At 41.6% G+C, this 27626-nt stretch overlaps 1 protein-coding gene across 2 annotated transcripts in view; it reads left to right on the top strand.

The window, feature by feature from the left end:
* The window catches only part of SH3TC1 (SH3 domain and tetratricopeptide repeats 1), a 78767-nt gene extending 54782 nt beyond the window's left edge, over positions 1 to 23985 (top strand). For both annotated transcript variants that reach the window (XM_069744768.1, XM_069744769.1), the window contains 7 exons: positions 1624 to 3303; positions 4556 to 4736; positions 13184 to 13334; positions 16225 to 16347; positions 18327 to 18477; positions 20103 to 20299; positions 23650 to 23985. In XM_069744768.1, the coding sequence (XP_069600869.1) occupies positions 1624 to 3303; positions 4556 to 4736; positions 13184 to 13334; positions 16225 to 16347; positions 18327 to 18477; positions 20103 to 20299; positions 23650 to 23898 (2732 nt within the window). In that variant the 3' untranslated portion in view covers positions 23899 to 23985. The remainder of the gene's footprint in view (positions 1 to 1623; positions 3304 to 4555; positions 4737 to 13183; positions 13335 to 16224; positions 16348 to 18326; positions 18478 to 20102; positions 20300 to 23649) is intronic.
* The last annotated feature ends 3641 nt before the right edge of the window (positions 23986 to 27626 follow it).

Raw genomic sequence — 27626 nt, 5'->3', positions numbered from 1 at the left:
GGTTCAGCACCTGTTCACACTCAGTCTATGTTTGGATGTGCAGATCAGGTTTTTTGAAATGTATTCTCTAGCCTTCTGATCGTGCACTCCCCGCCTCCTAGCTTCAGGTGTTTTAATTATAGTAGGTCCAATACCCCTCCACAGTGAGAGAGAATTTGAGTCCAAGGAGAGGTTTCACATGTACCCATTCAGATGGAGACGTTTATTCTCGGCGAGGTAGGTTTAGAGTAGGACCTCGTATAAGAGAGATGCCGTAAAGTGGCTACGAGGTACACATAAAATTGGCCATTTTTATGCGCTAAAAGCTCTCATTTTTCATATTTCTAGTGCAGTAATGCAGTTTAAATTTCGTGTTTTCAAGTTTGTATGTTTTGGCGCTGCAGTGTGCTGCCCTATTTATTTAACTATATACGAGTTGGCGACTCTGGGTTCAGCACCTGTTCACACTCAGTCTATGTTTGGATGTGCAGATCAGGTTTTTTGAATTGTATATCCTCCATCCTGGTATACATGCCCACGTCCTAGTATAGAAGTACCCCATTCAGCTATATATATTCCCCATCCTGGTGTATATGTGTCCCGTTCTTGTATATGTGTCCCCTATCCTGCTATAATGTGCCCCATCTACATATATATGAGCCCCATTATTGTATATAACTCTCCTTATCCAGTTATATATGTGCCCCATCCTGCTATAATGTGTCCCAACCTTGCATATATGTGCCCCAATCTTGTATTTACTGTATGTGCCCCATCCTGGTAGAATGTGCCCCATCCTCGTCTATATGTCACCCATACGGGTATGATGTGCCTCACCCTGCTATAATGTGCCCATTCCAGGTACATATGTGCCCCATCCTGGTATTTATATGCCTCATGATGTAATGTGCCCCATCCTCGTCTATATGTCCCTCATCCTGGTATATTGTGACCCATCCTTGTGCATATGTTGCACATTCTGCTATAATGTGTGTTGTTTTGTAATACATAAAAAATAAATGATACTACTCACCTTTCCACATGCTCCCACGCCAAGCAAGGTTCTCTTCTGCAGCCGACACAGAAGACGGCAGCTGACTTTAGCGTCCTAGTCATGGTGTATGATGTCACTGCCATGCGCCCCCAGTCACCGGCAGGAAGTTGTCAGCTGCTGGACTCTGATTGGCTGGCAGCATGTATTGCAGTACATGGAGCCGGCTGGTTCCCTACACCACAATACATTTCAGCTGAATGTGCGTCCTCGGATGCACATGCAGCTGAACTAGTCACTTGTGGCGGCGGATCCACTTCTGCCTCCGGGTCCCAGTGCAGTTGCACCGCCAGCATTGGCGATATGTCTGCCCCTGCCAGAGATATCGGGAAACCTGAAAGAAATATAGTTCCATCTTGTTTAAACACTTCTTTTCCTGGCAGTTGGGGAAGGTTGAAATGCTGAAAAGGGCTAGATTTATGAGTTATCTTACGGTCTCCAAAATGTGTATTATAAAGCAAAACTTTAACAAAATTTAAAGAAAAAAAACTGTAAACCTTTAAAGAAAAAAACTGTAAAGAAAGTGAGTAGTTACTGGTGACATAATTTACATAAAGTATTTGCAATACTAATTTTGATTTTGAATATTTTAGAAAATTTACATGGAATGACAAGTTGTGACACCAGCAACTTAAAAGAAAAGTTGGAGACATTCATGAGCATTTCTGTCACTTGCCCACCTTGTTTGGATACCTCCAGTGACTTTCAAGATACGAGCTCCATTCCTTCCCCTATCCAGACCCCGCTTGATGAATATGAGGAACCCATCTTCTACGTTCATGCAGAAGAGGAGAATCATGACTCGTTACAACCTTTGCTCTTATTTTTGAACAGTGAACAGTATCAACCAAGTTTCCAAAAACTTTATGATGTCGCATACACTTTCCTACAAGCTTCATTTCATGGATACAGTGAAGAAGAAGAGTTGGTTCGGTACCTTAGTATAGCACGAGGAGCAGCTAAGAAGTCCTGTATGAAATGGGCTCAGGCAAGAATTTGCTTTCTTCTGGGCAGGCTCTGTACCAAGAAGAACAAGTTTTCCCAAGCTCGGGTTTACTTGGAAGAAGCCATGGGAGTTATTAATGGGGATTTCTCCGATATCTTTCTGTTTACCACTGTCTACATGAACCTCAACGCCATTTACTTAAAGCAGAAATCGAAGGAAAAATGTTGTCAAATGATCGACAAGTCTTCAGCGTTACTCCTAGGATTACAAAACTACATAAGCAGCACTGACATGGAGTCCTCGTTTCTGAAGTATGCCATGAAGAAGGCAATACTGAGTCAAGACCAAGTGACTGAGATCAAAGTGTGTCAGCTTCTGGTCAAGACTTTCATTGACTTGAGGCAACACAATGAAGCTTTGCCATTTATCGAAAGGCTACAAACCTTGGACAACTCAATGGACTACACTAAGAGGTCTTCGTCAGGATACTACTTCCAGTTGGCCGATATCTATACTAAAAAGTGTTTGCCAAACTTGACCTTAAGCTGCGTTAAAGTAGCTTCTCCGACTTCTTGTAGCATCATGGACTCTTTAAAAAGGATTAGTGTAATCACAGAAAATACTTCTAGTCCTCACGGAGTGAGAAGGAAAGGGCAGATATTTCCCTCTCAAGTTGCATATCACTTAAGACAAGCTCTTAAATCAGTGGTCACTGACCAAGACCGGAAGCTGTGCTGTTTCATTTATCTGAGCTTATCGGACATGTGCTCAAGGCAAAAATTGTACAAAGAGGCTCGTTCCTATATCATGAAGGCAATGGAAGCTTTCCCCATGGATGCAACCTACAGGGCGGATATATTGGTGTCACTTGCTTGGCTCTACTTGCTTGACAGAGAGAATGATGTAGCTCTTGATTTATTGACCAGAGTGGTGTCCTTATCTTCCTGTACTCAACACCAGTTTGGGATTGCCCAGAACCTTCTCGGTATTGCTCTAAGAAGAGGAGATAAAATTGAAGAAGCAGCTAGACACTACAGCACGGCTTTACAGATCTCAAGAGAGCTGGATAATTTGCAGAACCAGGCAGCCGTGCTGGCTAACTTCGGGATCTTATTCTTGCACTTAAAAGCTCGGATTCTGGCAGAAGTGTTTTTGCAAAAATCAATGACCCTTTATTCTGGGTTTTCAATTTTTGAAAATGGTGCCAATTTTATATATGTCTTATTAATGCTTGGAAGCCACTACATCACTGGAGGAGATAAAGAAAACGGAAGATGTTATTATGAATGGGCACTCCTTGCTGCAATGGAAACAGATCACTTGGAAGGTAGAGTATATTAAGTGTGCATTTAACTATAACATTAAGTGATATATTTCTAATTACTGAGGGATCCACTGTTGCGATCACCCACTGGAAATGGGGTTCCGAACCTTTTATTCTTCTTCGTTGCACTCCCTCGAAGTGAGGACAACTTTGAATTGAATGGTCCCATAGAAATTGAATGAATTGGTACCATGCCTGTTCCATTAAAGCTTCTGCTCATTACAAGGGGTATAAAAAGAGGGACAGAGCACAAAAGACACAGTCCTGAAGTACAAAAAAGTATAGTCAATGTACAAAAATCTTTATTAGTAATCATGAACAGGTAAAAGGGGCCTAAATGTACACACAAACCCGGCATCCATGCAAAGAGCCGTTGGCACCACACTGAAGATAAATGAGTAATGCAACATAATAGAGTTCTATTGAATAAAGCTCATAATACAGCTAATTGTTAATATGGCAAGAGTCCCAAGGCGCAAACAATGTTACAAAATATTATAAAAGTTCACACAGATAATTTACAGAGTTCCCCCTGAGGAAGGAGTTTTTTCTCAGAAACGCGCGTCGGAGTGGGCTCGTGGACCACGTGGGTCCCATTATCGCACTCTGTAAGTTATCTGTGTGAACTTTTATAACATTGTTTGCGCCTTGGGATTCTTGCCATATTAACTATGCTGTATTATATGCTTTATTCAATAGAACTCTATTATGTTGCATTACTCATTTATCTTCAGTGTGGTTCCACCTACTCTTTGCATGGATGTTGGTTTTGTGTGTACATTTAGCCCCCTTTTTACCTGTTACTGATTACTAATAAACATTTTTGTACATTGACTATACTTTTTTGGACTTCAGGACTGTGTCTTTTGTGCTCTGTCCCTCTTTTTATAGCTTATATATTGCAGTTGGTCCGGATTTAGTCCTTATTTGATACTATGGGTGGTATGATTACATCTATAATTATATTTATTTGATTAGAATACCCATAGGTATTCTAATAGGCTCGCAAAAAATTTTTGCTATTATTACAAGGGGTGAAGGTGGAGGGAAAGAGGCTTGAGGGTCCCAATTCTAGTGATCAGAGGGAGTATCAGCAGCTGCACATTAGTTAATGGGAAAATCCCTTAAATGGCCAAATCTTATGAAGACTCTTCCCTTTGAACACTAAAGAACAATGCAACTAGTTTACACTGGTGTAGACTTTTTTTTAGATGCAAATGAAATAAAAGCATTCTTTACTCTCTTTTTTGGACAGGTCAGCTTCATGCGGTCCAGCTCCTTTGTCATTTTTACAAGACACTTGCAGTAAATGAGGCTCAGTGTATTATTTATAATGAATACCAGCTGTCCTTAGCAAAGAAACTATCTGACAAAGTTTTGGAGGGTCAAGTGCTCGAAACAATCAGCCAGCTGTATCTATCATTAGGTACAGAAAGGTAAGAGGGGCGGTAAAGGTAGAAATCAGTATATTTTATGATCCATGCTATTGTGATGATCTGTGCTTCTGAAGAAGGACATGAACCAATATTGGTAATGCCACAATAAATTGTAAGAAGTCTGTGGACACTTGTGTTCATTGAGATGTCTTCCTCATTTTCTCCAATTGTGAAAGTGGCCTTTGATCTTCTAGTTGAAGAAAGGAAGGATTCCAAGTTTTAAAGCTCTTTTAAAGGGGGCAATCATTACTTAATAGAAGGGGTCCTTGACAATACGCTAATCACTAGGGTTGAGCGAAACGGATCGGACAAATTCAAAAATCGCCGACTTTCGGCAAAGTCGGGTTTCGTGAAACCCGCCCCGATCCTACTGTGGGATCGGCCATGAGGTCGGCAATCTGCGCGCAAAAGTCGCGTTTCGTATGATGCTTTCAGCACCAATTTTCAGCCAATGAAGGAGGACGCAGAGTGTGGGCAGCGTGATGACATAGGTCTTGGTCCCCACCATCTTTAGAGAAGGGCATTACAGTGATTGGCTTGCTTTCTGCGGTGTCACAGGGGCTAACCAACTGCTTTTTTAAAAGCAAAAATCCTGTTGCTCCTTTTTGCACAGTTATCTTGTTTATTTGTCCACACTTTTGTGTGCAGCAGTCCTTTTTATTGCTGCCATACTTTTCCTGAGAACATTGTAGGAAGATTGAAATTGTACTACAGTCCTTGTATTTTTTCATATATCTTCCAGCCACTTTCTGCCACTTACATTGTATTGTTTTATGCACTGGGCCTGAGTTTTGGTTCAGTCTCCCCCCAAAAAAAGTGAGATTCAAATTCTCACAAAGTTAATATACTGCAGTCCTGTTAGTTTGTCGTATGTCAGCCAGCCACTTTCTGCCACTTAGATTGCGTTGTTATATACACTGGGCCTGAGTTTTGGTTCAGTCTCCCAAAAAATAAGGGAGATTTAAATTTTCAACAAGTTTATATACACCTTCTACCTTGTTTTACAGTACCATATAACGGTTGTTATTTTGGTTAGATTTTCCAAAAAATGAGGGGAAGAGCCCGTGGGCGGTGGTTGCCAGCTGGTACTGATGGTGGTGGTGGTCGTGGTGCATCTGGTGGTAGTGGCAAAAGCACAATAGCACCTAAGGCTGGAGGTGTTGAGCCAGCGTCATCGTCTGGCTACACAAGGCCTCGAAGGCTCCCTTATCTGGGAGTAGGAAAACAGCTTTTAAAGCCGGATGATCTAACCTTCATTAAAATGAACCAATCATGGATTTCAAATTATTTTGCCCCACCTTCCCCTGCTGACACGTAGCTTGCCTGAAAAATGTCTTGCTTTTGGCCTCCTCTTACTGACTTCTCCAATTCCTCCATTTGCAGCTGCTGAATGTCCACCATAGGCCATTTTTATACCTCCCTAAATGGGCTGACTCCCCCAACAGGGCCATGGTCACCACCTGGCGCAAGCACCCTTGCGAGTGCCGTTTGCCTGGACAGGTGGGTGTGCCCACTCTTGGGCGACGGCACTGGCACAGGGTCCCTCATAGTGCAATGAAGTGTCTCTGACGGTGGTGGTGCACAACCAGCATCAGACACACCGTCGTAATATGAGGGGCCCTGTGCTAGTACCGCTGCCCACGAGAGAGTGTTCCCCCCAGCTCGAACAGTGCTCTACCACTTGCAATACTTACCTCTCCCTGCTCCACCACTGTGTAGTCTGTGCTGTTAAATCCTTCAATGGCACTGCCAATACAAATTTGTTGAAATGATAGATGATAGTTAAAATATACAGGGGCCCTGGCCTCCATTTAGACCAGTTAATACTTTGCGCCTACTACCACTGTCTGCTACTCAGAGGAGCCCACCCCTGTACCTAGCTATGCCACCTGTTTAGTCCTGTTACCAATTTTAAACTGCATTTAGCCTACTTTATTATTTGGGCCTACTAACTGTGTCTGCCACTCATTACAGTTGTCCTCCACTGAACAAAGCAATGCCGCCTGTTTAGTCCTGTTACCAATTTTGAACTGCATTTAGCCTACTTTATTATTTGGGCCTATATCTGTTTTTCCTCCTCATCCTGCCCATTGCCCAGCCACTGCTAGATGAGTCTGCTGGTACATTGACCCAGACCACTACATTCCCCTTGCACTCTACACAGCCAGAATCTGACGCTGCTGAAAGTCAGGTTCCCCTTCCCGCATACTATACCACCTTACACGGGGGCAAAGAGGAAGGTGCAGATGAAAGTGCAAGTTCCTTCATCCGGTATGGGGGCGGCATACTCGTTGGCGACGTCACTGGCACAGGGCCCCTCATAGTACGCAAAAGTGTCTCTGCCAGTGGGAGGCGCCACCCGCCGTCAAACACACCGCCGTGCTATGAGGAGCCCTGTGCCAGTGCCAATGAGTGGGCCCCCCCTGCTTGCTCAGGATCACAGCACTTGCAAAGTTGAAATACTTACCTCTCCCTGCTCCACCGCCGTGACGTATTCCGTGTTTCCTGGGCCTACGAAAATCTTGAGCCAGCCTTACCCCCCCACAACTTTAGCCAAATGACCCCCAATTTCCAATGCCTTACTATTATTATAAGGTAAATTAAGAATGACAAGCTTCAGTAACAAGAATGGATGTTTTTGACATTAAAATGGGCAGTGTAGGTGTTTTCCTGTCCTCCACTCACTGCCGACTTTGATTCCCCATTGACTTGCATTGGGTTTCGTGTTTCAGTCGGCCCCCGACTTTTCGCAATAATCGGCCGATTTCACCCGACTTTTGACAAAGTTGGGTTTCGCGAATCCCGACTCGATCCGAAAAAAGTAAAAGTCGCTAAACTCTACTAATCACAAAATATTCTGCTGTTGGGACCTCCAGCAAAATAAATCTACTAGTTAAGCCCCTCATACACACTAGAAGCCTGTCATCCGAACAATGCTTTGGCCAATCGTGGTCCAACAACTATTGTGACGACATTGAGTGTGGAATGTGTCACTGGCCGGGCTTACCCTAGAGGGGCATGGCTAAGTGGCTACCTGGTCTTCATTAGAGCCTCTGATGGTGAGGATAGGCTTGAGCTATTAGGTTAGAGACATGGTCAGTAGATCTGGTGTCGGGGCATGCAGCACAGGTTCAGAATACAAAGCTGGGATCAGGAGTGGAGGAGAGGTCTGACAAAAGGAGTACACAAGCCAGGTCAGTAACAATATACAAACTGTGTATTCTACACTTGCCCAACTCAGGTTTCGCCGGATCGGCTTTGTCTGGCTCATGTCATTAAATTTCAATCAATAAAAACAGTGAAAAGTACTATCCAGCACTTAATACAAGCTGTCTGTATTGCACACTAACCCAACTCAAGTTTCGCCTGATTGGATTTGTCTGGTGCTTGCCAACATACTGAATTAATCTTATCAATTTATAGCATCTAAAGTCCAATATGTAACATCTGGAATTACTAAAAGATATAACATCTATGATGGGCATCGCCCATACTGACATCATGGACACAAATAAACAATGCAGTAAAGGTAAAGAGAAAAAAAGCACAGAAATGCGCATTTGGATCTGTGCATTTTAACCCCTTAACGTTCAATGACGGCCACAGTCAGTCATTGGACACCTCCCCCTGTTTAGTGCGGGATCCTGCAATGAGCCCGCACCTTTTCCTGCACATGACAGCTGATCTGATCAGCTGACATGTGCCCAGAACAGCCGCGGGTGGAATCGCGATCCACTCGCAGCTGTTAACATGTTAAATGCCGCTGTCAAACGCTTTAACATGTCATTACCACTCCCATCGGCGCCCATGTCACATGACCGCGGGTCGCCGATGGGTTGGCATGACAACCCGGGGTCAGCAGGAGACTATTGAAGTAAGTAAAAAGTAAAAAAAAATGTTTTTAAAAATATTAGAAAAATAAAAAAATATAAAAGTTCAAATCACCCCCCTTTCATCCCATTCAAAATTCCCCCATCTATCAATATAAAAAAAATCCAATCGGTAAACAGCGTAGTCATGACAAAAAAATCTAAACTCCAGAATTATGTATTTTCAGTCGCTGCAACATTGCAATAAAATGAAAAAACAGGCGATCAATAGATCATATACACACCAAAATGGAATCAATAAAAATGGCATATTGGCGCGCAAAAAATAAGCCCTAACCCGACCCCAGATCCCAAAAAATGGAGACGCTATGGGTCTTGGAAAATGGCAACTTTTTTTTTTTTTTCTTTACAAATTTAAAAAATTTTTTTCACCACTTAGATAAAAAAGAACCTAGACATGTTTGGTGTCTTTGAACTCCTCATGACCTCAAGAATCATAATGGCAGATCAGTTTTAGCATTTAGCGAACCTAGTAAAAAAGTAAAACAAAAAACAACTTTGGGATTGCACTTTTTTTTTCAATTTCTCCGCACATGTAATTTTTGTTCCCGCTTTTTTTATCACACAACATGGTAAAACCAATGGTGTCGTTCAAAAGTACAACTTGTCCCGCAAAAAAACAAGCCCTCGCATGGTCATTTTAACCAAAAAAATAAAAGTTATGGCTCTGGGAAGAAAGGGGGCAAAAAAATGAAAATGCTAAACCAAAAATACCCCTGGTCGTTAAGGGGTTAAATACAGTTGTGTGTTTCGGTGCTTTTTGTGTGTGTTGTGTACGTTTTCTAAGCGCATATTTTGTGCCTTTCTTGTGTGTTTGTTCATTTCTATGCTGTTTCCATGCATTTATGTGTTTTTTAGGTGCTTTGAACATTCTTTGTGTTTTTTTTTTCTTTTCTTTGCATTTATTTGGATTGCTGGTTGTACAGTCATGGCCAGAAGTTTTGAGAATGACACCAAAATTATATTTTCACATGATCTGCTGCCCTCTGGTTTTTATTAGTGTTTGTCTGATGTTTATATCACATACAGAAATATAATTGCAATCATATTATGAGTACCAATAGGTTATATTGACAGTTAGAATGAGTTAATGCAGCAAGTCAATATTTGCAGTGTTGACCCTTCTTCTTCAAGACCTCTGCAATTCTCCCTGGCATGCTCTCAATCAACTTCTGGACCAAATCCTGACTGATAGCAGTCCATTCTTGCATAATCAAAGCTTGCATTTTGCCAGAATTTGTTGGTTTTTGTTTGTCCACCCGTCTCTTGATGATTGACCACAAGTTCTCAATGGGATTAAGATCTGGGGAGTTTCCAGGCCATGGACCCAAAATCTCTATGTTTTGTTCCATGAGCCATTTAGTTATCACCTTTGCTTTATGGCAAGGTGCTCCATCATGTTGGAAAAGGCATTGTTGGGCGCCAAACTGCTCTTGGACGGTTGGGAGAAGTTGCTCTTGGAGGACATTCTGGTACCATTCTTTATTCATGGCTGTGTTTTTAGGCAAGACTGTGAGTGAGCCGATTCCCTTGGCTGAGAAGCAACCCCACACATGAATGGTTTCAGGATGCTTTACAGTTGGCATGAGACAAGACTGGTGGTATCGCTCACCTCTTCTTCTCCGAATAAGCTGTTTTCCAGATGTCCCAAACAATCGAAAAGGGGATTCATCAGAGAAAATGACTTTGCCCCAGTCCTCAGCAGTCCACTCCCTGTACCTTTTGCAGAATATCAGTCGGTCCCTGATGTTTTTTCTGGAGAGAAGTGGCTTCTTTGCTGCCCTCCTTGAAACCAGGCCTTGCTCAAAGAGTCTCCGCCTCACAGTGCGTGCAGAAGCACTCACACCAGCCTGCTGCCATTCCTGAGCAAGCTCGGCACTGCTGGTAGTCCCATCCCACAGCTGAAACAGTTTTAAGATACGGTCCTGGCGCTTGCTGGTCTTTCTTGGGCGCCTTGGAGCCTTTTTGACATCAATGGAAGCTCTCTCCTTGAAGTTCTTGATGATGCGATAGATTGTTGACTGAGGTGCAATCTTTGTAGCTGCGATACTCTACCCTGTTAGGCCATTTTTGTGCAGTGCAATGATGGCTGCACGTGTTTCTTTAGAGATAACCATGGTTAACTGAAGAGGAACAATGATACCAAGCACCAGCCTCCTTTTAAAGTGTCCAGTGATGTCATTCTTACTTAATGACTGATTGATCGCCAGCCCTGTCCTCATCAACACCCACACCTGTGTTAATGGATCAATCACTAAAACGATGTTAGGTGCTCCTTTTAAGGCAGGACTGCAATGATGTTGAAATGCGTTTTGGGGGTTAAAGTTCATTTTCTGGGCAAATATTGACTTTGCAAGTACAGTAATTGCTGTTAAGCTGATCACTCTGACATTCAGGAGTATATGCAAATTGCCATTAGAAAAAATGAAGCAGTAGACTTAGGAAAAATTAATATTTGTCTCATTCTCAAAACTTTTGGCCATGACTGTATATATCATGTCAGGATGGGTGCTGTATGTCATAGATGTTATATCTTTTAGTGATTCTGGATGTTACATATTGACTTTAGATCCTATAAATTAATATGAATAATGCAGGATGTTTATATGCCCCGGACAAAGCCAATGAGGCGAAACTTGAGTTAGGCAAGTGTGTAATACACACAGTTTGTATGAAGTGATGGCCGCTGCTTTTCACTGTTTTTATTCATTGGAATGTTGTGAGTATAATAAAAGCTTTGGGGTTCCGTGCCTCTTTATTTGCAGTCCTTCACAATTGGAGCCTTCTTTGGCATTCCCCTCACTATTAGGTCTATGAGAATTTTAATTCCAGGTATTGCCGAAGATTTGATCTCCATGTCTGCTTTTCAGAAGATGGTTGTAGGAACTGGAAACACCCGTACAAGATTCTGACCCCATCAGCTAATATCTTTACCTGCACGGTGTATCTACACTTTACTTATCATCTATTTTTTACAGACATGCAACATTTTCTTTTGAATGTGAATGTGCAAACCCTAACCCTAATCACTTGTCAATTGTCATCAGATTTGGCATGGATTTTTTTTTTTTTTGCACAGAATCCGAGCCTAAATTCATGACAAAGTCAACCCACGTGAATATAGTCTACTAATATACAGCAGTGGTAGTAGAGTTTTCCTGGTGTCATTCTTTGAGTAGCCAAAAAACAAACCAAAAAAATCAACAGAACTATCTACTTTTCATTAGTTTAAATGGTGACACATTTTTATTAGGCCAGTCTCACACGTCCAGATAATTCCGGTACCGGAATTATCCGTGTCCGTGTGCTTACCGTGAACATCAGTGTGCCACACGTGCGGCAGCCGTGTGCCGCCCGTGTGCCAACTGGGTACCACACCGACCGTGCAGGAGACAGTGCTACAAGTAAGCGCTGTCCCCTGCATCTGGTGCTGAAGCCGCCATTCATATCTTCTCTCCAGCAGCGTTTGCTAGAGAGAAGATACGAAAAATCCTTTTTTTTTTTTTTTTTTTCGTGTTTAAAATAAAGATCCCTGTCTCCACCCCCCTCCCACCACCTGTGCGCCCGGCCGCTGTTACTAAAATACTTACCCGGCTCCCTCGAAGCGTCCTCTCCGCGTCGCACCTTCTCCTGTATGAGCGGTCACGTGGTGCCGTCCATTACAGTCATGAATATGCGGCTCCACCCCTATGGGAGGTGGAGCCGCATATTCATGACTGTAATCGGCGGCACCACGTGACCGCTCATACAGGAGAAGCTGGCGCTGAGAGGACGCTGCAAGGGAGCCGGGTGAGTATTTTATTAACAGCGGGCGGGCGCACAGGGGGTGGGAGGGGGGAGGGGGGAGGGATCTTTATTTTAAACACGAAAAAAAAAAAGGATTTATCATATCTTCTCTCCAGCAAACGCTGCTGGAAAGAAGATATGAATGGCGGCTTCAGCACCAAGCTGGGGGGACAGCGCTTACTGTAGCGCTATCTCCTGCACGGCACACGGACTGCACACGGACATCGTCCGTGTGCGGTACGTGTTTTACACGGACCCATTGACTTTAATGGGTCCGTGTAATCCGTGCGCTCCCACGAACACTGACATGTCTCCGTGTTTTGCACACGGACACACGGTCCGTGAAAACACGCTGACATGTGCTGAGACACATTGATTTCAATGTGTCTACGTGAGTCAGTGTCTCCGGTACGTGAGGAAACTGTCACCTCACGTACCGGAGCCACTGACGTGTGAAACCAGCCTTGGAATGAGAATACACCTGTCTTAGATTAGTAAAACCCATTTAATGAGCAATTTTACATTTACATTGGTCTATCAAATTCTACAAGGGGTAAGGATATTGAGAAGATTTAGGTAAGGAGGAAAATCTTACAATTTTGCTTTCCCTGGTTGATCCATAAGAATGCGGAAAAAGCTCATTAGCCATGAAATAATTTACGGTACCTAAAACTGTTGCTACCCTAATAATCCCCCTTCCAACATGTTGACGTTTCGTTGATCGATCTTTGGAGATCTGCACCTGAACATGTCCTCCTGTCGTCGGTCTAGAGCCTGTAGATCGGCACTGGAATATACCAAAAGAAGTCTGGGCATTTTTATTGATCTTCAATCGAAAGAGAGAGAAGCCGGCGCTTGGTTAATGGCTGGGAAGATTTATTACATCCTGGAACAGAACGAGCTGGTGGATCTATATATTCAGGTACTTGTATACGACACCGGGGGGTTTAACGCTGATTAACGTTCACAGAATATTGCTCCTCCATGTTATGGATCAGGTTATGGATTAGAAAAATAAAAATCTGATATCACTGGACACCTGGCAGCATCGATAGTAAATTAGTAAGATGTCAGGAAGTCTACAGGGAGACCAGAAAGAGGTGCTAATATATAGGCACAAGAAGACCATCGCCCCTAGCGAGGCTGGACGTCTCTAGTCCATACCGGGGACATCACATGGTGCAATATTAATTATTACCCACATCTATCAGAGGACATAATTGCTTCTGGGGTTCCAAGGGGATTTTCGGCCTTGGGAAATCATAGAAATGTAATATCAATCTGAATTTTGGCTATATCCTTGGAAATATGGTAGTGATATTATTCCAGTAGGTGGCTAATGCCCACATTCCTGGCATCCAATGATTATAGAAGTAGTCCAGCTATACAATATTGATGACGTATCCTGAGGATAGGTCATCAGATTTAGAATGGTGGTGTCTAGCACCCAGCACCGCTATGGTTCAGCTGTTTGCAGATCCTGCAGTCACTGGTTATAAACAGTGTAAGGTGCCAGTACACCACAGCGCCATACACTGTGTAGTGGCTAATCTCGGGTACTGCAGCTCAGCTCCTACTGAAGTGAATGGGAGCTGAACTTCAGAACTCAAGAACTGCCACTATCATTATGATACGTCATTAATATTCTAGTCCGAGACAGCCCCTCTAAGCACCCCTGCCTCTGATCTCCAATGTGTCTACTTGTTTGGTGGCTTAATTGTTTTTTTTATTAGAAATGTGACAGCCAGTAGAATCAACTGATCCCGGCTTGTTCCCTCCAAATCGCTGATTTTGCTGGAGGAGATAGGTAGTATTACATGGCTGTCTTTTAGATGAATGACCGTCCTTGTAAGACCAGGACTGTTCACGTTTGTCAGAATCCGCTGTGCTCTCTGTTCTGACTCATATGATAGGCCCCAATCGGAGGACCTCCAGCTGTTACTTAATTTCTTTCCCCTAACCTGGACCCCTTTAATGCTTTAGTCCCTGATTTTCATAGAAAGTAACCTAACATACTTCTTCTGGGTACTTTTAAGTTCTTGGGTCATATATTTGCAACATACTAATAAACAAATATATCAAAAGAAAAGATGCTATAGAATTTTTACAGGATGAAAAGGGTGAAGTGGTCAAAAATGATGTTGAGAAGGCTGAAATTTCAAATTCCTATTTTGCATCTGTGTTCTCTAAGAAAGCAAATGTAACATCAACACATAGTGCTAACAAAGGAATAAAAGAATCCACTTTATCCATGAACAGAGAGATGGTGAGGGAACACTTAGCTAATTTAAATGAATTTTAAAGGGGATCTGTGGCCCCATTTTTCGCCTCTTAGCTAAGGCCACCGCCATCAGTGGCTTATCTACATCATTCATACAGCAAATGTCCCTATCTTCAAAAAAGGAAAGAAGATGGAGCCAGGAAATTACAGGCCAGTGAGCCTTACTTCTATACCAGGAAAGATCTTTGAACAAATTATTAACCAGCATGTATGTAAGTACTTGGATAAGAATACAGTATTTGGCCAGAGCCAGTATGGGTTTGTAGTAAACAAGTCATGCCAGACTGATCTAATTTCTTTTTTACGATGGAATCACTGACTGGGTGGATCAGGGAAATGCGGTAGATATAGTATATCTCAATTTCAGCAAAGCATTTTACAAAGTATTTCATGCTATCCTTATTGGAAAAAATGACTGGGAAAAAAGTATGGGATTGACAAGGCTAGAGATAGGTGGATTCATAACAGGCTAAGTACTCAAAGAGTGGTAATAAATGGTTGCACATTCAATTGGAGAAGTGTTTCAAGTGGGGTACCACAAGGCTCTGTCCTGGCTCCAGTGTTGTTCACCATTTTTATAAATGATCTAGATAACGGAACTGAAGGTACACTGATCAAATTTGCAGACGATGCAAAGTTAGGATGGATGGCTAACACTAAGCGATAGCTAACACTAGAGAAGATAAGAGAAAGGATCAAGAAGGTTCTAGATAAGCTTGAATAATGGGCAGCGACTAATAGAATGAAATTTAACAGGAAGAAATGAAAGATTCTACAACTGGGCAACGTAAATGAAAATTACATCTACAGAATGGGAGGAATAGAACTAAGCAACATCATTTGTGAAAAAGACTTGGGTATACTAATATATCACAGATTGCACATGAGTCAACAGTGTGATGCAGCAGCAAAAAAGGCAAACAAACTTCTGCATTAAGAGAAACATAGAGTTTAGCTTACTTGAAGTAATTATCCCCCTCTACTCCTCCTTGGTCAGACCTCATCTGGAATTCTGTGTCTAGTTCTGGGCACCACATTTTAAAAAAGACATTGAAAAACTGGAGCAAGTTCAGAGTAGAGATACCAGGATGGTGAGCGGACTGTAAACTATGTCCTACGAGGAACAGTTAAAGGATCTGGGAATGTTTAGCTTGAAAAAAAGACGGCTAAGAGGAGACTTAAATTAATAGCTGTCTACAAATATCTGAAGGGCTGTCACAGTGTGCAGGGATCATCATTATTCTCATTTGCACATGGAAACACAAGAAGCAATGGGATGAAACTGAAAAGGAGAAGATACAGACTAGATATTAGAAAAAAACTTTCTGACAGTGAGGGTGAGCAATGAGTTGAACAGGCGGCCACGAGAGGCGGTGAGTTCTCCTTCAATGGAAGTCTTCAAACAGAGGCTGGACAGACATCTGTCTGAGATGGTTTAGTGACTCCAGCATTGAGCAGGGTATTGGACACGATGACCCTGGAGGTCCCTTCTGACTCTGACATTCTATGATTCTTATATTCTCCTTTCCAGGTGGCGCAGAATGTTGCTCTTTGTACGGGGGATCCACATCTCGGCATGCAACTGTATGAAGCCAGCGGGGATATATTCTTCAATGGCGCCAGAGACAGAAATAAGGCAACGACCTTCTACAGGGCGAGTACAATATACTGTATGTTCTGCCCCATTGGTCTGTGATATATTGTACAGATGGAATATTTATTTTTGAGACCAATAGTGAGAGATACGATACTTTTTTATGTGGAGCCTCTTGGAAGTTGTAGAAAATAGCTGAGCAAGTTGGAATCACCATTTATTTCACATTCATACATAGGACTATCATATTCGACAGCACTTTACAGACATTATTGCCACAATCTATACTCCCGATCATAATTGCAGGTATTGTCCTGGGTGGGGTTTGTTCTGTGCTCTGACATTTATAGCATCTCCTGTACATAAAGACTCCCCTGGCTTTTGTTTGTTCTTAAACAAACTGTGCCTTACTCACCCACCCTGGGTCCAGCGCTGAGTCTCCACCGCTGAGTCTCCACCGCTGTACTCTGGGGTCACAGCGCCGGTGTCTCTACTGAAGAGTTCTGGGGGCTTTCAGAACAAGGGGGGACGCAGAGTGGCCAGAGAAGGGTATGGAGGGGTGTAAACTACAAAACTGGTGCGATCAGTGCCACAATATTTATCCTTTCCCGGATGTTAAAAGTTACCCAGTATGAGTCCCTACCTTATTGATGGCATAACCCAAAGACTTTTCTGATTATAATAGGCTTTATTCCGCTTATACATAATTGCCATTATGATGATTGTTGCTTTTTAGACATATTTTTTCTTGCAATGAGAGTCTTTGACCAGCAGGAGGAGCCAGAACCTTTTCTATGTCATTTCTTTAAACTAAAGCAATGGAAGCATTTTTTTCCCCCATCGGTTTCAATACAGGTGAATATTCAGCTCTCATAGGATACAAGGGAGAAATGATTCATTTATTCTTCTTTTAAAATCATCAAACATTAAAGTCACACATGTAAAATTAATACCATTAAAGGGGTTGTTCACCTTTGGGGACAATTTTTATTTACTTAAGTGGATGTAATTGAGGCTAAAAATAATTTTTGCAATTGGGTTTCATTAAAAATGTTGCACCATTTGGTTTCTATTACACTGTCTGTTGCTGGCTGCAGAATGAGTAAACTGAGAATCTGTCAGTCAGCTCCTTATGATGATCTGATAGGGAGTTTATAACTCTTATCTCTCTTTCTCGGAGCTCCTCTCAGCTGATTTATGACCACAGACCACATCAAAGTGGAACATGCAGGGAAACAGCCCACAAAAGTCAAATTGGTGCAACATTTTTTAACAAAAAAAAAAAATTTTTTAGCCCCAAATACATGCATTTCAGGTCTCATTTTTCTGTCTTGGTCTCGTGGTAGTTATTGACTTTTTTATGACAAATTCTCGAAAATGGCGCAAATTTTTGGAATTTTGCGCAAAATTAAAAATTGCTCATTTCTTTTGCCTTTTTACAGCAAAAATATTGCGAGTTCAGCTAAAATGATGCAAAATTAGCTCCAAGAATTTCAGGCGTACATAAGATAGCTTCAGGGAGAGACTGAAAAATGTTTGCTAAAAGATTTAGTAAAGGGTTAAAACAGAAAAAGTTGCAATTGATTAAATATCTGGAAAAACAGGAACCAAACTCACAATGATGAGCATTAAAGACAAACAAACAGGTGAACACAAATTAGACTTCAAAAAAAGACACATTAAATAAAAAAAAGCGAAAAACAGCAAAAACTAAACAAAACAAGTACAAATTAAATAAAAAAGGCGAAAAATAGCAAAATCGAAACCATAAAAAAGGTACAAATTAAATAAAAAAGGCGAAAAACAGCAAAAACTAAACCATACAAAAGGTGCAAATTAAATAAAAAAGGCGAAAAACAGCAAAAACTAAACCATAAAAAAGGTACAAATTAAATAAAAAAGGCGAAAAACAGCAAAAACTAAACCATACAAAAGGTGCAAATTAAATAAAAAAAGGCGAAAAACAGCAAAAACTAAACCATACAAAAGGTGCAAATGCAATAATGAATTGGGCCCGTTGTATGTTCCTTACCTTTCAGGACTGCGCTCTGCCGCTTGCTGTGAAGACGGAGAATGTGACGGCTGAACTGCGGCTGTGTAATAAACTCACAGAGATACTGATGAGCGTGAAAAGCTACGAGGAAGCCCTGGAACATGCAAAAATGGCTCTGGTCCTGAGTGTCAATTTAGGTAAAAATCACAAGCGTGGTGGCCTAAACAATTCTCTACCAACAGATACTGTTAAAGTAAGAAAGATTGGGCATGTTGAATTTTAACATGCCTGATCCTTTTATTTTCTAGAAAGATAAAGAAGTACCTGGAAGCGGCCTACTCCCCTTTCCCAATTGAAACCACATCCATACTCAGCCAAATTGAGCATACATGTGTATGGGATAGGCGGGAGGAATATCTATAGAGAGGGTATAAGTAAAAAAAAGTCACCTGATGTAAATGCCGCCGTTCTCCTGAATCTGGGGTCACTTTTCTTTTGTTTCTGTGACTTTCCATTCCTGAGATAAGGCCCCATATTCCCGGTTTGTTTAGAAGTGGTCTTGTGACAAGTGGGTGTGGCACTGAGCTCCATCCTGTGGGCGTGTTCTTCAGTGCCTTGCCCTTTTGGCTAAAAAGGTTAGATTTACATACAGGGAAAAGGAGGCCGTATCTCATGAATGGAGAGGAGTAGAAAAAAAAGAAAAATATCACCAGAATCAGGAGAACAGGGGCATTTACACCAGGTAAAACAAATGACATATTTATGGAAAGTGACAGGTGGTCTTCAGGTGGATAGAAAGAATAGAAAGATACCTGGAAAAAATATACACCATATCTTGTTTCGGTTCTCTTGTGTCAAAAATTCCCATTAATTGGCATGAGGCATATATGTACCAAAACATAATAAAATCATAATAATATAATATATAAAAATTAAAGCACATATGATAATATAATAAAAAATAATTGCCTTTTGTCCTTTTATGCCACTTTTCTAAAAAATTTGCAGTCTATGTAAAAAGAAAACTGGTGTACCTGTCATATTTTTAATTTTTCTGCCACGTAAACAGTCCACAAATGCGCCAAATTTATTAAAGGGTTTGCAACTCTTAATATATTTTAGGTACTTCGCCTCAGCAGGTTGATGTTTGATAAATTCCAATATTACCAAGATTCAAGGAGTTGTGCAGCTCTAGGGGACCTTTTTTTTTTTTAACTTAAATGTATGAATTTGGTGCCAAAGATCATTTTTGCAATAGGGTTTCAGTATTAATTTTGCATAGTTTGACTCTTGCGGTCTCTTTGTTTGCCTGCACGTTCCACTTTGATGTGGTCTGTGGTCATAAATCAGCTGAAAGGAGCTCAGAGAAAGACAGATAAATGAGTTAGAAACGCTCCCATTGTATCGTCAGAACGAGCTCGCTGGCAGATTCTCAGATAACTCATTCTGCAGCCAAGTTACAGAATGTGTAACAGAGGTTATAAAAGGCAAATGGTGCAAAATATCAATTAAACCCAATAGCAAAACTGATTTTTTTAGCCAAAAATTACATAAATTTAAGTAAAAAAAAAAAAACACCCTTACAGTCAAAGGCGTTGTATAATATAGCTGCTACCTTCTGAAAACAGCACCTCCCCTACCACAGGTTGTATGCGGTATTGCCATTTCAATATAACTGAGCTGCAATTCCCAAAATGACCTGAACACAGGTGTGGCGCTGTTTATAGAAGAAAGCAACCATGTTTTTATTAAAACATTTTTAGATCTCTAGGTATAATTCCTGGATGACTAATTCCATGAGTGATGATATCTGCCATTTCAGGGAATCAGCTAAATGAACGGGTGTCATATCACCGACTAGCCGGAATTTACGGCCACCTGAATCAGTCGGAACTCGCTGAACATTTCTACCTGAAGGCTTTGTCTCTCTGCTCGTCGCCCCTGGAGCTAGAAGAGGAGTCCGTGTACTACATGAAGGTGTACCTGGTCTTAGGAGACATCATATTCTACGACCTGAAGGTGAGGACCCTAAGAAATGAGGACTTACTCTGGTCTTCTCCAAGGTTCCTGGGAAGGTTAATGCAATCTAGTGTTCTCTGTTATCAACCAAATAAGGCACGGAGGAGGCTGCCCTTACCGTATACTCAGAACTAAACCGCATAGTCAGTAATTATCCTGAACTTTACAGGACTGTCTGAACCTTTTGGAAACAAAATTTTAGGACTTTTTGGACCAAAACGAGAGGGTTTGGTAAAAAGTCAACCCAAAGCGGGCAGTCCAGCTCAATATAGGAGTGTTCCAGGGCAGGACTGTGCACCAAGGCGTTGTCCACCTTTGGGGGACAATCAATTTTTACTTATTTAACCCCTTCTAACCTTGCAATTTTCCATTTTTTTCTTCCTCTGCTTCCAAGAGCCATAACTTTTTGTTATCTTTCTGTCCATGTAACCGTGTGAGGGCTTGTTTGTTTTTTGCGGGACATGTTGCACTTTTGAATAACACCATTCATTTCTTTAATGTGACGCAAATGGAAGGTGGGAAAAAAGAATCCAAGTGCGTTGAAATTGCAAAAAAAAAGTGCAGTCATTGTTTTTTTGTTTTTTTTTTCATTTACAGTGTTCGCTATATGATAAAACTAAATTCGGAAATTTGTAAAAATAATTTTGTTTTGCTTGTGTCACCATTTTCCGAGCCTCTTAACACTTTCAATTTTCGAGATATGGGGCTGTGTGAGGGCTTATTTTTTAGGCGCCAAGCTGCTGTTTCTACTGATACCATTTTGGGGTAGATAGGATGTTTTGATCGCCTCTTACTGCGTTTTATTGCAATGTTGCTGCCAAAAAACATATTTCTGGCATTGTGTTTTTCTCTTTCTCGTTACACTGTTTACTGAATCACATTCATTTACTTATGTGTATTTTTTTTTATTGTTTTATTTTTAATGCGGCAAAAGGGGAAGATTTGAATATTTTTTAATTTTTTTAATTTTTTCATATTTTTAAAAACATTTTTTACTTTTTACTGTATTTAATAGTCCCCTTTAGGGACTCAAAGCTAAAATCATCTGATCGCTTGTTCTATATACAGCAGTGCACAAACACAGCTATGTATAGTGAAAATCATGATCTCCTACGAACTCCAGCTAAACGCTGACTTTCACAGGAGCATTGCAAAGACACGGGGGCGTTCAGCAGAGCCTCGACTGTCATGAAAAGCCACCGGCTCCCCGCGATCAGAGATTGACAGCAACATTTTACAGGTTGTCAGCCGCTGATGGAGCTGTTAAAGGCACATGATGGCTGAATAAATTAACCATCATCTGCCAGGAAAGATGCAGGCTCGGTAAGTGTGCCCACATCAAAGTCAGGGACACAACATATGACATAAATATGCAGTGAATTTCAAAAGAATTGACCCCCTTTGGCATTTTTCATGTTTTGCTACCCACATCCTGGAATTTCACATTTTTCAATTTTTTTTTAAATTTCAATTCAATTTCAATTCAATTTACAATTTCAGATTTTTTTTAGGGTTCCCATTAGTTCACATAAAGAACATGCCTACCACTGTGAACATTTGTTGTTTTTTACTGTAAAGCAAACAACAAATAGGACAACATAATGTAAAACTTCATTGTGCGCATAACTATTCACCCCCTAAAGTCAGTACTTTGTAGAGCCTCCATTTGCAGCAATTACAGCTGAAAGTCATTTTGGATAAGACTTTGAGCTTTCCACATCTTGCCACTGGGATTTTTGCCCATTCCTCAAGGCAAAACTGCTCCAGCTCCTCCAAGTTAGATGGTTTTTCCTCTGGTGATCAGCAATCTTCACATCTGACCACAGATTCTCAATTGGATTAAGGTCTGGGCTTTGACTAGGCCACAAACATTTATATGCTTCCTATTAAGCCACTCAAGTGTTTCTTTAGCAGTATGCTTTGGGTCATTGTCTTGTTGGAAGGTGAACCTCCATCCCAGTCTCAAATTACTGATAGACTGAAATAGGTTTTGCTCAAGAATATTCCTGTATTTCACACCAGCCATCTTCCCCTCAACTCACACCACTTTCCATGTCCCTGCTACCTAAAAACATCCCCACAGCATGGTGCTGCCACCACCATGTTTCACTGTGTGGATGGTGTTCTTGATGAGCCTTGTTGGTTTGGCACCAGAAATAGAGTTTACCTTGGTGGCCAAAAAGTTACACTTTAGTCTGATCTGACCACAGCACCTTTCTCCATACATTTTGGGAGTCTTTCACATGTCCACCTCTATGGATTGTATGGTTTATTATGGTCGTATGGACACATACTCCAGTCTCTGCTTGGGAACTCTGCAGCTCCTTCAAGGTTACCTTTGGTCTCTGTGCTGCCTCTCTGATGAATGTCCTCCTTGCCTGGGCTGAGAGTTTTGGTGGCGGACCTCTCCTGGCAGGTTTGTTGTGGTACCATGTTGTTTCCATTTGATGATAATGGATTTGATGGAGCTCCGGGGGATCATCAGAGGTTGGGATATTTTTTATAACCCAGCCATGACTTGTTCTTCTCAATGACTTTGTACCTGCCTTGTTTGGAGATCTCCTTGGTGTTGCAGCCTTTGTGCCCTTTTAGAAAAGGTAAAGTATATACTGACAGACATGTGACACATAGATTGCACACATGGGGACGTCCTGTCACTAAGCATAAGACTTATGAAGATAATTGCTTGCACCAAAGACTTCATAGTAAAAGGGGTGAACATGAACACATAAAAAAACGTAACGTAAAAAAAAAATAGGTAAAATGGCAAGGGGGTGAACACTTGTGCAAGCCACTGTACGTCATATGTCATGAAGGGGTTAGAGTGGATCTTTCACACGTATGAGTATAATGAACTGGCCGCTTCATGGAATAGTGGCTGCAGAGAGGAATAAAATGTGGCTTTTATCGCTGCAGTTTGTTAAAAAAAAAACGGGGCCATACTCACTCTCCCGGGGTCCAGACCAGAGTCACTGCTGCTGCTCTCAGTGTGTTATTACGTCATTTTCGTAGCACTGTAGCCAATCAGTCCTTGCGCCATCAACATAGGCAATGTCACTGAGCCCAATGATTGGCTGCAGCGCTGTCACTTCTACAGACAATAGCCTACACCAGCCGCAGCAGCAGAGACTCAGCGCTGGACTTGGGGAGAGTGAGTAAAGCACAGTTTGTTTTTTTAGCTGGGGACAGGGGTTTTCTAACACCAGAAGCCGATAGAAGAACACCGGCGTCATCTGACATAATACTGCCCCCTACAGACCTTACCGGGAGCATTCCTATACCTGCCTAGATGTGAATGATCCTCTTTGGTAGAGAGTCGAGATGTGACCATTACTACCCCTATATTGCAGGATCCCTATGACGCCGCTGGATACTATCACCTCGCCCTGGCCGCTGCAATGGATTTAGGCAACAAGAAATCGCAGTTGAAGATTTATACCCGACTTGCCGTCATCTACCACAATTTTCTAGTTGACCGAGAAAAATCACTTTACTTTTATCAGAAAGCCCGGACCTTCGCCACCGAGCTGAATGTACGGAGGATAAACCTGTCTCCTGGGCAGCAATGCCAAAATCTAGCGCGGACTCACAGCCACTGAAAGGCTTCAATGAAAAGACGACTTTTATCATTTCCTTGTGTAAATTCTGCTATATGTTTTATTCTGTATTAAAGCCAATTACTAAAACCGCTCTGTTTGTCTCAGATGTCAGATGTTCCGTCCTCATTTGTCGTTACTGAGAAATGAGGACGGAACAAAGGTTCAAAAAGGTCCAACATAGCATTTTGCAGCTCATTCTAGCCCTAGCCCCCTGAGGAAGCCTGTTCAGGCGAAACTTGTTGGGGAGGCTATGAATGATTTTTAGCCAGATTGAATGATTCCGATAGGTTGCAATAGCAATAACATTGATACTCATCTGTTGTTTACTATATGATTATGGACTGCAGCCGTGATAGACCAGTATGAAAGAATTATTGCACTAGAGTTCAAGAGGTTGGAATATAATGTAGGAGCATTCTAGCGATAATTTGATTGATACTTTAGTGACCATTTTTAAATTGAAAATTAATAAAAGTCATGTTTTTAACATGCCTTAATATGGGATCTATTTACCCTTTGGGTTATTTGGTGTTACGAAGATGTCAGACGTTCCCTGTACAACCATCCTGAAGAAGCCGTAGGATTGGAATCTCCCCGTAAGTCCAAGTTCCCACAATGAGTATTTGGTGCACTTTTTCCGCTGTGTGTTTCCATGAGTCAAAAAAAAAATGCAGCGTCTTCCAGTTCCAGCAAAGTGGATGGGACATATATACAGTGCTCAGCATAAATGAGTACACCCCCTTTGAAACAATATCGGACTGAACCAAAGAACAATTTTCATGACTGACAAGACTGACTTTCATAGCACATTTTTTTTAACCCATAACATGAAAGTAAGGTTAATACTATAACTTTCAATAAAATATCTTGTTGTTTTATGCAAATTAGTTGGTACAAAAATGAGTACACCCCTCATCAAAAACTACTGTAGCTAGTATTTTGTACGACCGCCATGATTTTTAAGTACAGCACCAATTCTTCTAGGCATGGAATGAACAAATTGGTGACATATTGCTACAGCTATCTTTTTCCATTCTTCAAGAGCAGCCTGTTTTAGAGCCTGGATGCTGGATGAAGACTGATGACAACTTGTCTCTTTAGAACTCGCCATAGGTGTTTGATAGGGTTCAGATCAGGAGACACTATGCCAATGAATCCCTTACATCCTGTTCTTCTTCAGAAATGCTGCTGATTTGTGTTTTGGATCATTGTCATGTTGGAAAAGTGCATATCTACCAAGGGCATTGAGTGATAATAGCATCTTCTCTTTTGATATGGAGCAGTGACATTGGTGAATTCATGGTACCACCAATGAAATATAGCTCTCCAACACCAGCAGCGTTCTTGCAGCCTCATGTAAGAACACTGAAACCACCATGCTTCACTGAAGGCACCATGCACCTAGAAAAATGTATGTAGAAAAATGCATGGTGCCTACAGTGAAGCATAGTGGTGGAAGTGTCCTTTTGTGGGGCTACATGAGTGCCATTGGTGTCGGAAGTCTACATTTCACTGATGACACCATGAATTCAAGGATGCTCTGCTCTCTATTGAAAGATGCCAATATTGTTGGGTCCAACATGCTCACCACACATCTAAATAAATTATTTTATGGGTCTAGTTCCAAAATGGTGTCACTTGGGGTTTCCACTGTTTAGGCACATCAGAGGCAGTCCAACAAGATTTGACACCCAGAGAACATTCCTTCAAAATCTGCATTCCAAAATATCACTCCATCCTTTCTGAACCTTGCTGTGCGCCAAAACAGTATTTTTCCACCACATGTGGGGTATCTTCGTACTCAGGAGAAATTGCACAGCAAATTTTGTAGTCCATGTTCTCCATTACCCTTGCGAAAAAATAAAATGGGGGTAAATTAGCATTTTTGAAGAGAACATGTGTTTTTTTATTTTCATCGCTCAACTTTGCTTATAAACTTCTATAATGCACCTGGGGGTTCAAGGTGTTCACCACGCACCTAGATAAGTTCTTTGAGGGGTCTGGTTTCCAAAATGGGGTCACTTGTGGAGTGATTACACTGGTTAGGCACATCAGGGGCTCTCCAAATGCAACATGGTGTCCTCTAATGATTCCAGGATATTTTGCATTCAGAAAGTCAAATGGCGCTCGTTCCTTTTAGAGCCCTGCCATATGCACAAACAATAGTTTTCCTCCACATAGTGGATATTGGCATACTCAGGAGAAATTGCACTACAAATTGAGTATGCATTTTCCCCTGTTACCCTTATGAAAATAACAAAAATTGGAGCTAAAAATAATTTTTGTGGGAAAAATGTGATTTTTTTATTTTCATGGCTCAACGTTATAAACGTCTCTGAAGCACCTTGGGGTTCAAGGTGCTCACCGTACATCTAGATAGATTTTTTGTGGGCTCTAATTTCCAAAATAGGGGCACTTGTGAGGGGTTTCCACTCTTTAGGTACATCAGGGGCTCTCCAAATGCAACATGGCATCCACTAATGATTCCAGAAAGTCAAAGGGCGCTCCTTTCCTTCTGAGCTCTGCCGTGCATCCAAACAGTAGTTTTTCCCCACGTATGGGGTATCAACATGTTCAGGAGAAATTGGAAAATAACTTGTTGGGTCCATTTTCTCCTCTTACTTTTGTGGAAATAAAAAAAAATTGGGTCTGAAGTAAAACTTTTTGAAAAAAAGTTAAAAATTCATTTTTTCCTCCCTCATTCCATTAATTCCTGTGTGAACCTGAAAGGTTAATAAACTTCTTGAATGTGGTTTTGAGCACCTTGTGGGGTGCAGTTTTTAGAATGGTGTCACTTTTGGGTATTATTATTTATTATTATAGCGCCATTTATTCCATGGCGCTTTACATGTAAGGAGGGGTATACATAATAAAAACAGGTACAATAATCTTAAACAATACAAGTCATAACTGGTACAGGAGGAGTGAGGACCCTGCCCGCGAAGGCTCACAATCTACAAGGGATGGGTGAGGATACAGTAGGTGAGGGTAAAGCTGGTCATGCAGTGGTTTGGTTGATCGGTGGTTACTGCAGATTGTAGGCTTGTTGGAAGAGGTAGGTCTTCAGGTTCTTTTTGAAGGTTTCGATGGTAGGTGAGAGTCTGATGTGTGGTGGTAGAGAGTTCCAGAGTAGGGGGGATGCGCGAGAGAAATCTTGTATGCGATTGTGGGAAGAGGAGATAAGAGGGGAGTAGAGAAGGAGATCTTGTGAGGATCGGAGGTTGCGTGCAGGAGAGTACCGGGAGACGAGGTCGCAGATGTATGGAGGAGACAGGTTGTGGATGGCTTTGTATGTCATGGTTAGGGTTTTGTACTGGAGTCTCTGGGCAATGGGGAGCCAGTGCAGGGATTGATAGAGGGGAGAGGCTGGGGAATAGCGGGGGGTATTTTCAGACATATAGACACCTCAAAGTCACTTCTAATTGGCCTGGTCAGTAAGGTGGAAAGAGGCTTTGGGGTGAATGTGCTAATAATTGTCAGATTTTCTAACATTCTATAAACAGTAGGGAGTGCCTTATTTGCTTTTTTTAATTTGATGATGGACCCCTCTGTCTGCAGGACCCCAGGGCAGCTGCACAGTTTGCACATATGTTATCTCCGGCCCTGATAGTAATTCTCTTTTGTACTGTCAGTGTGCAGTTTATACATTACATCGTGATGTGGATGTAATTTTATAAGAGAGTACATACCCCACCGTAAATGGAATGTCTTACAGCACTACAATTACA

Source organism: Ranitomeya imitator, chromosome 1, assembly GCF_032444005.1.
Source record: "Ranitomeya imitator isolate aRanImi1 chromosome 1, aRanImi1.pri, whole genome shotgun sequence".
Classification (NCBI taxonomy): Eukaryota; Metazoa; Chordata; class Amphibia; order Anura; family Dendrobatidae; genus Ranitomeya; species Ranitomeya imitator.
The sequence above is the reverse complement of the archived record's forward strand: the minus strand, read 5'-3'. Positions and strand labels throughout refer to the sequence as shown.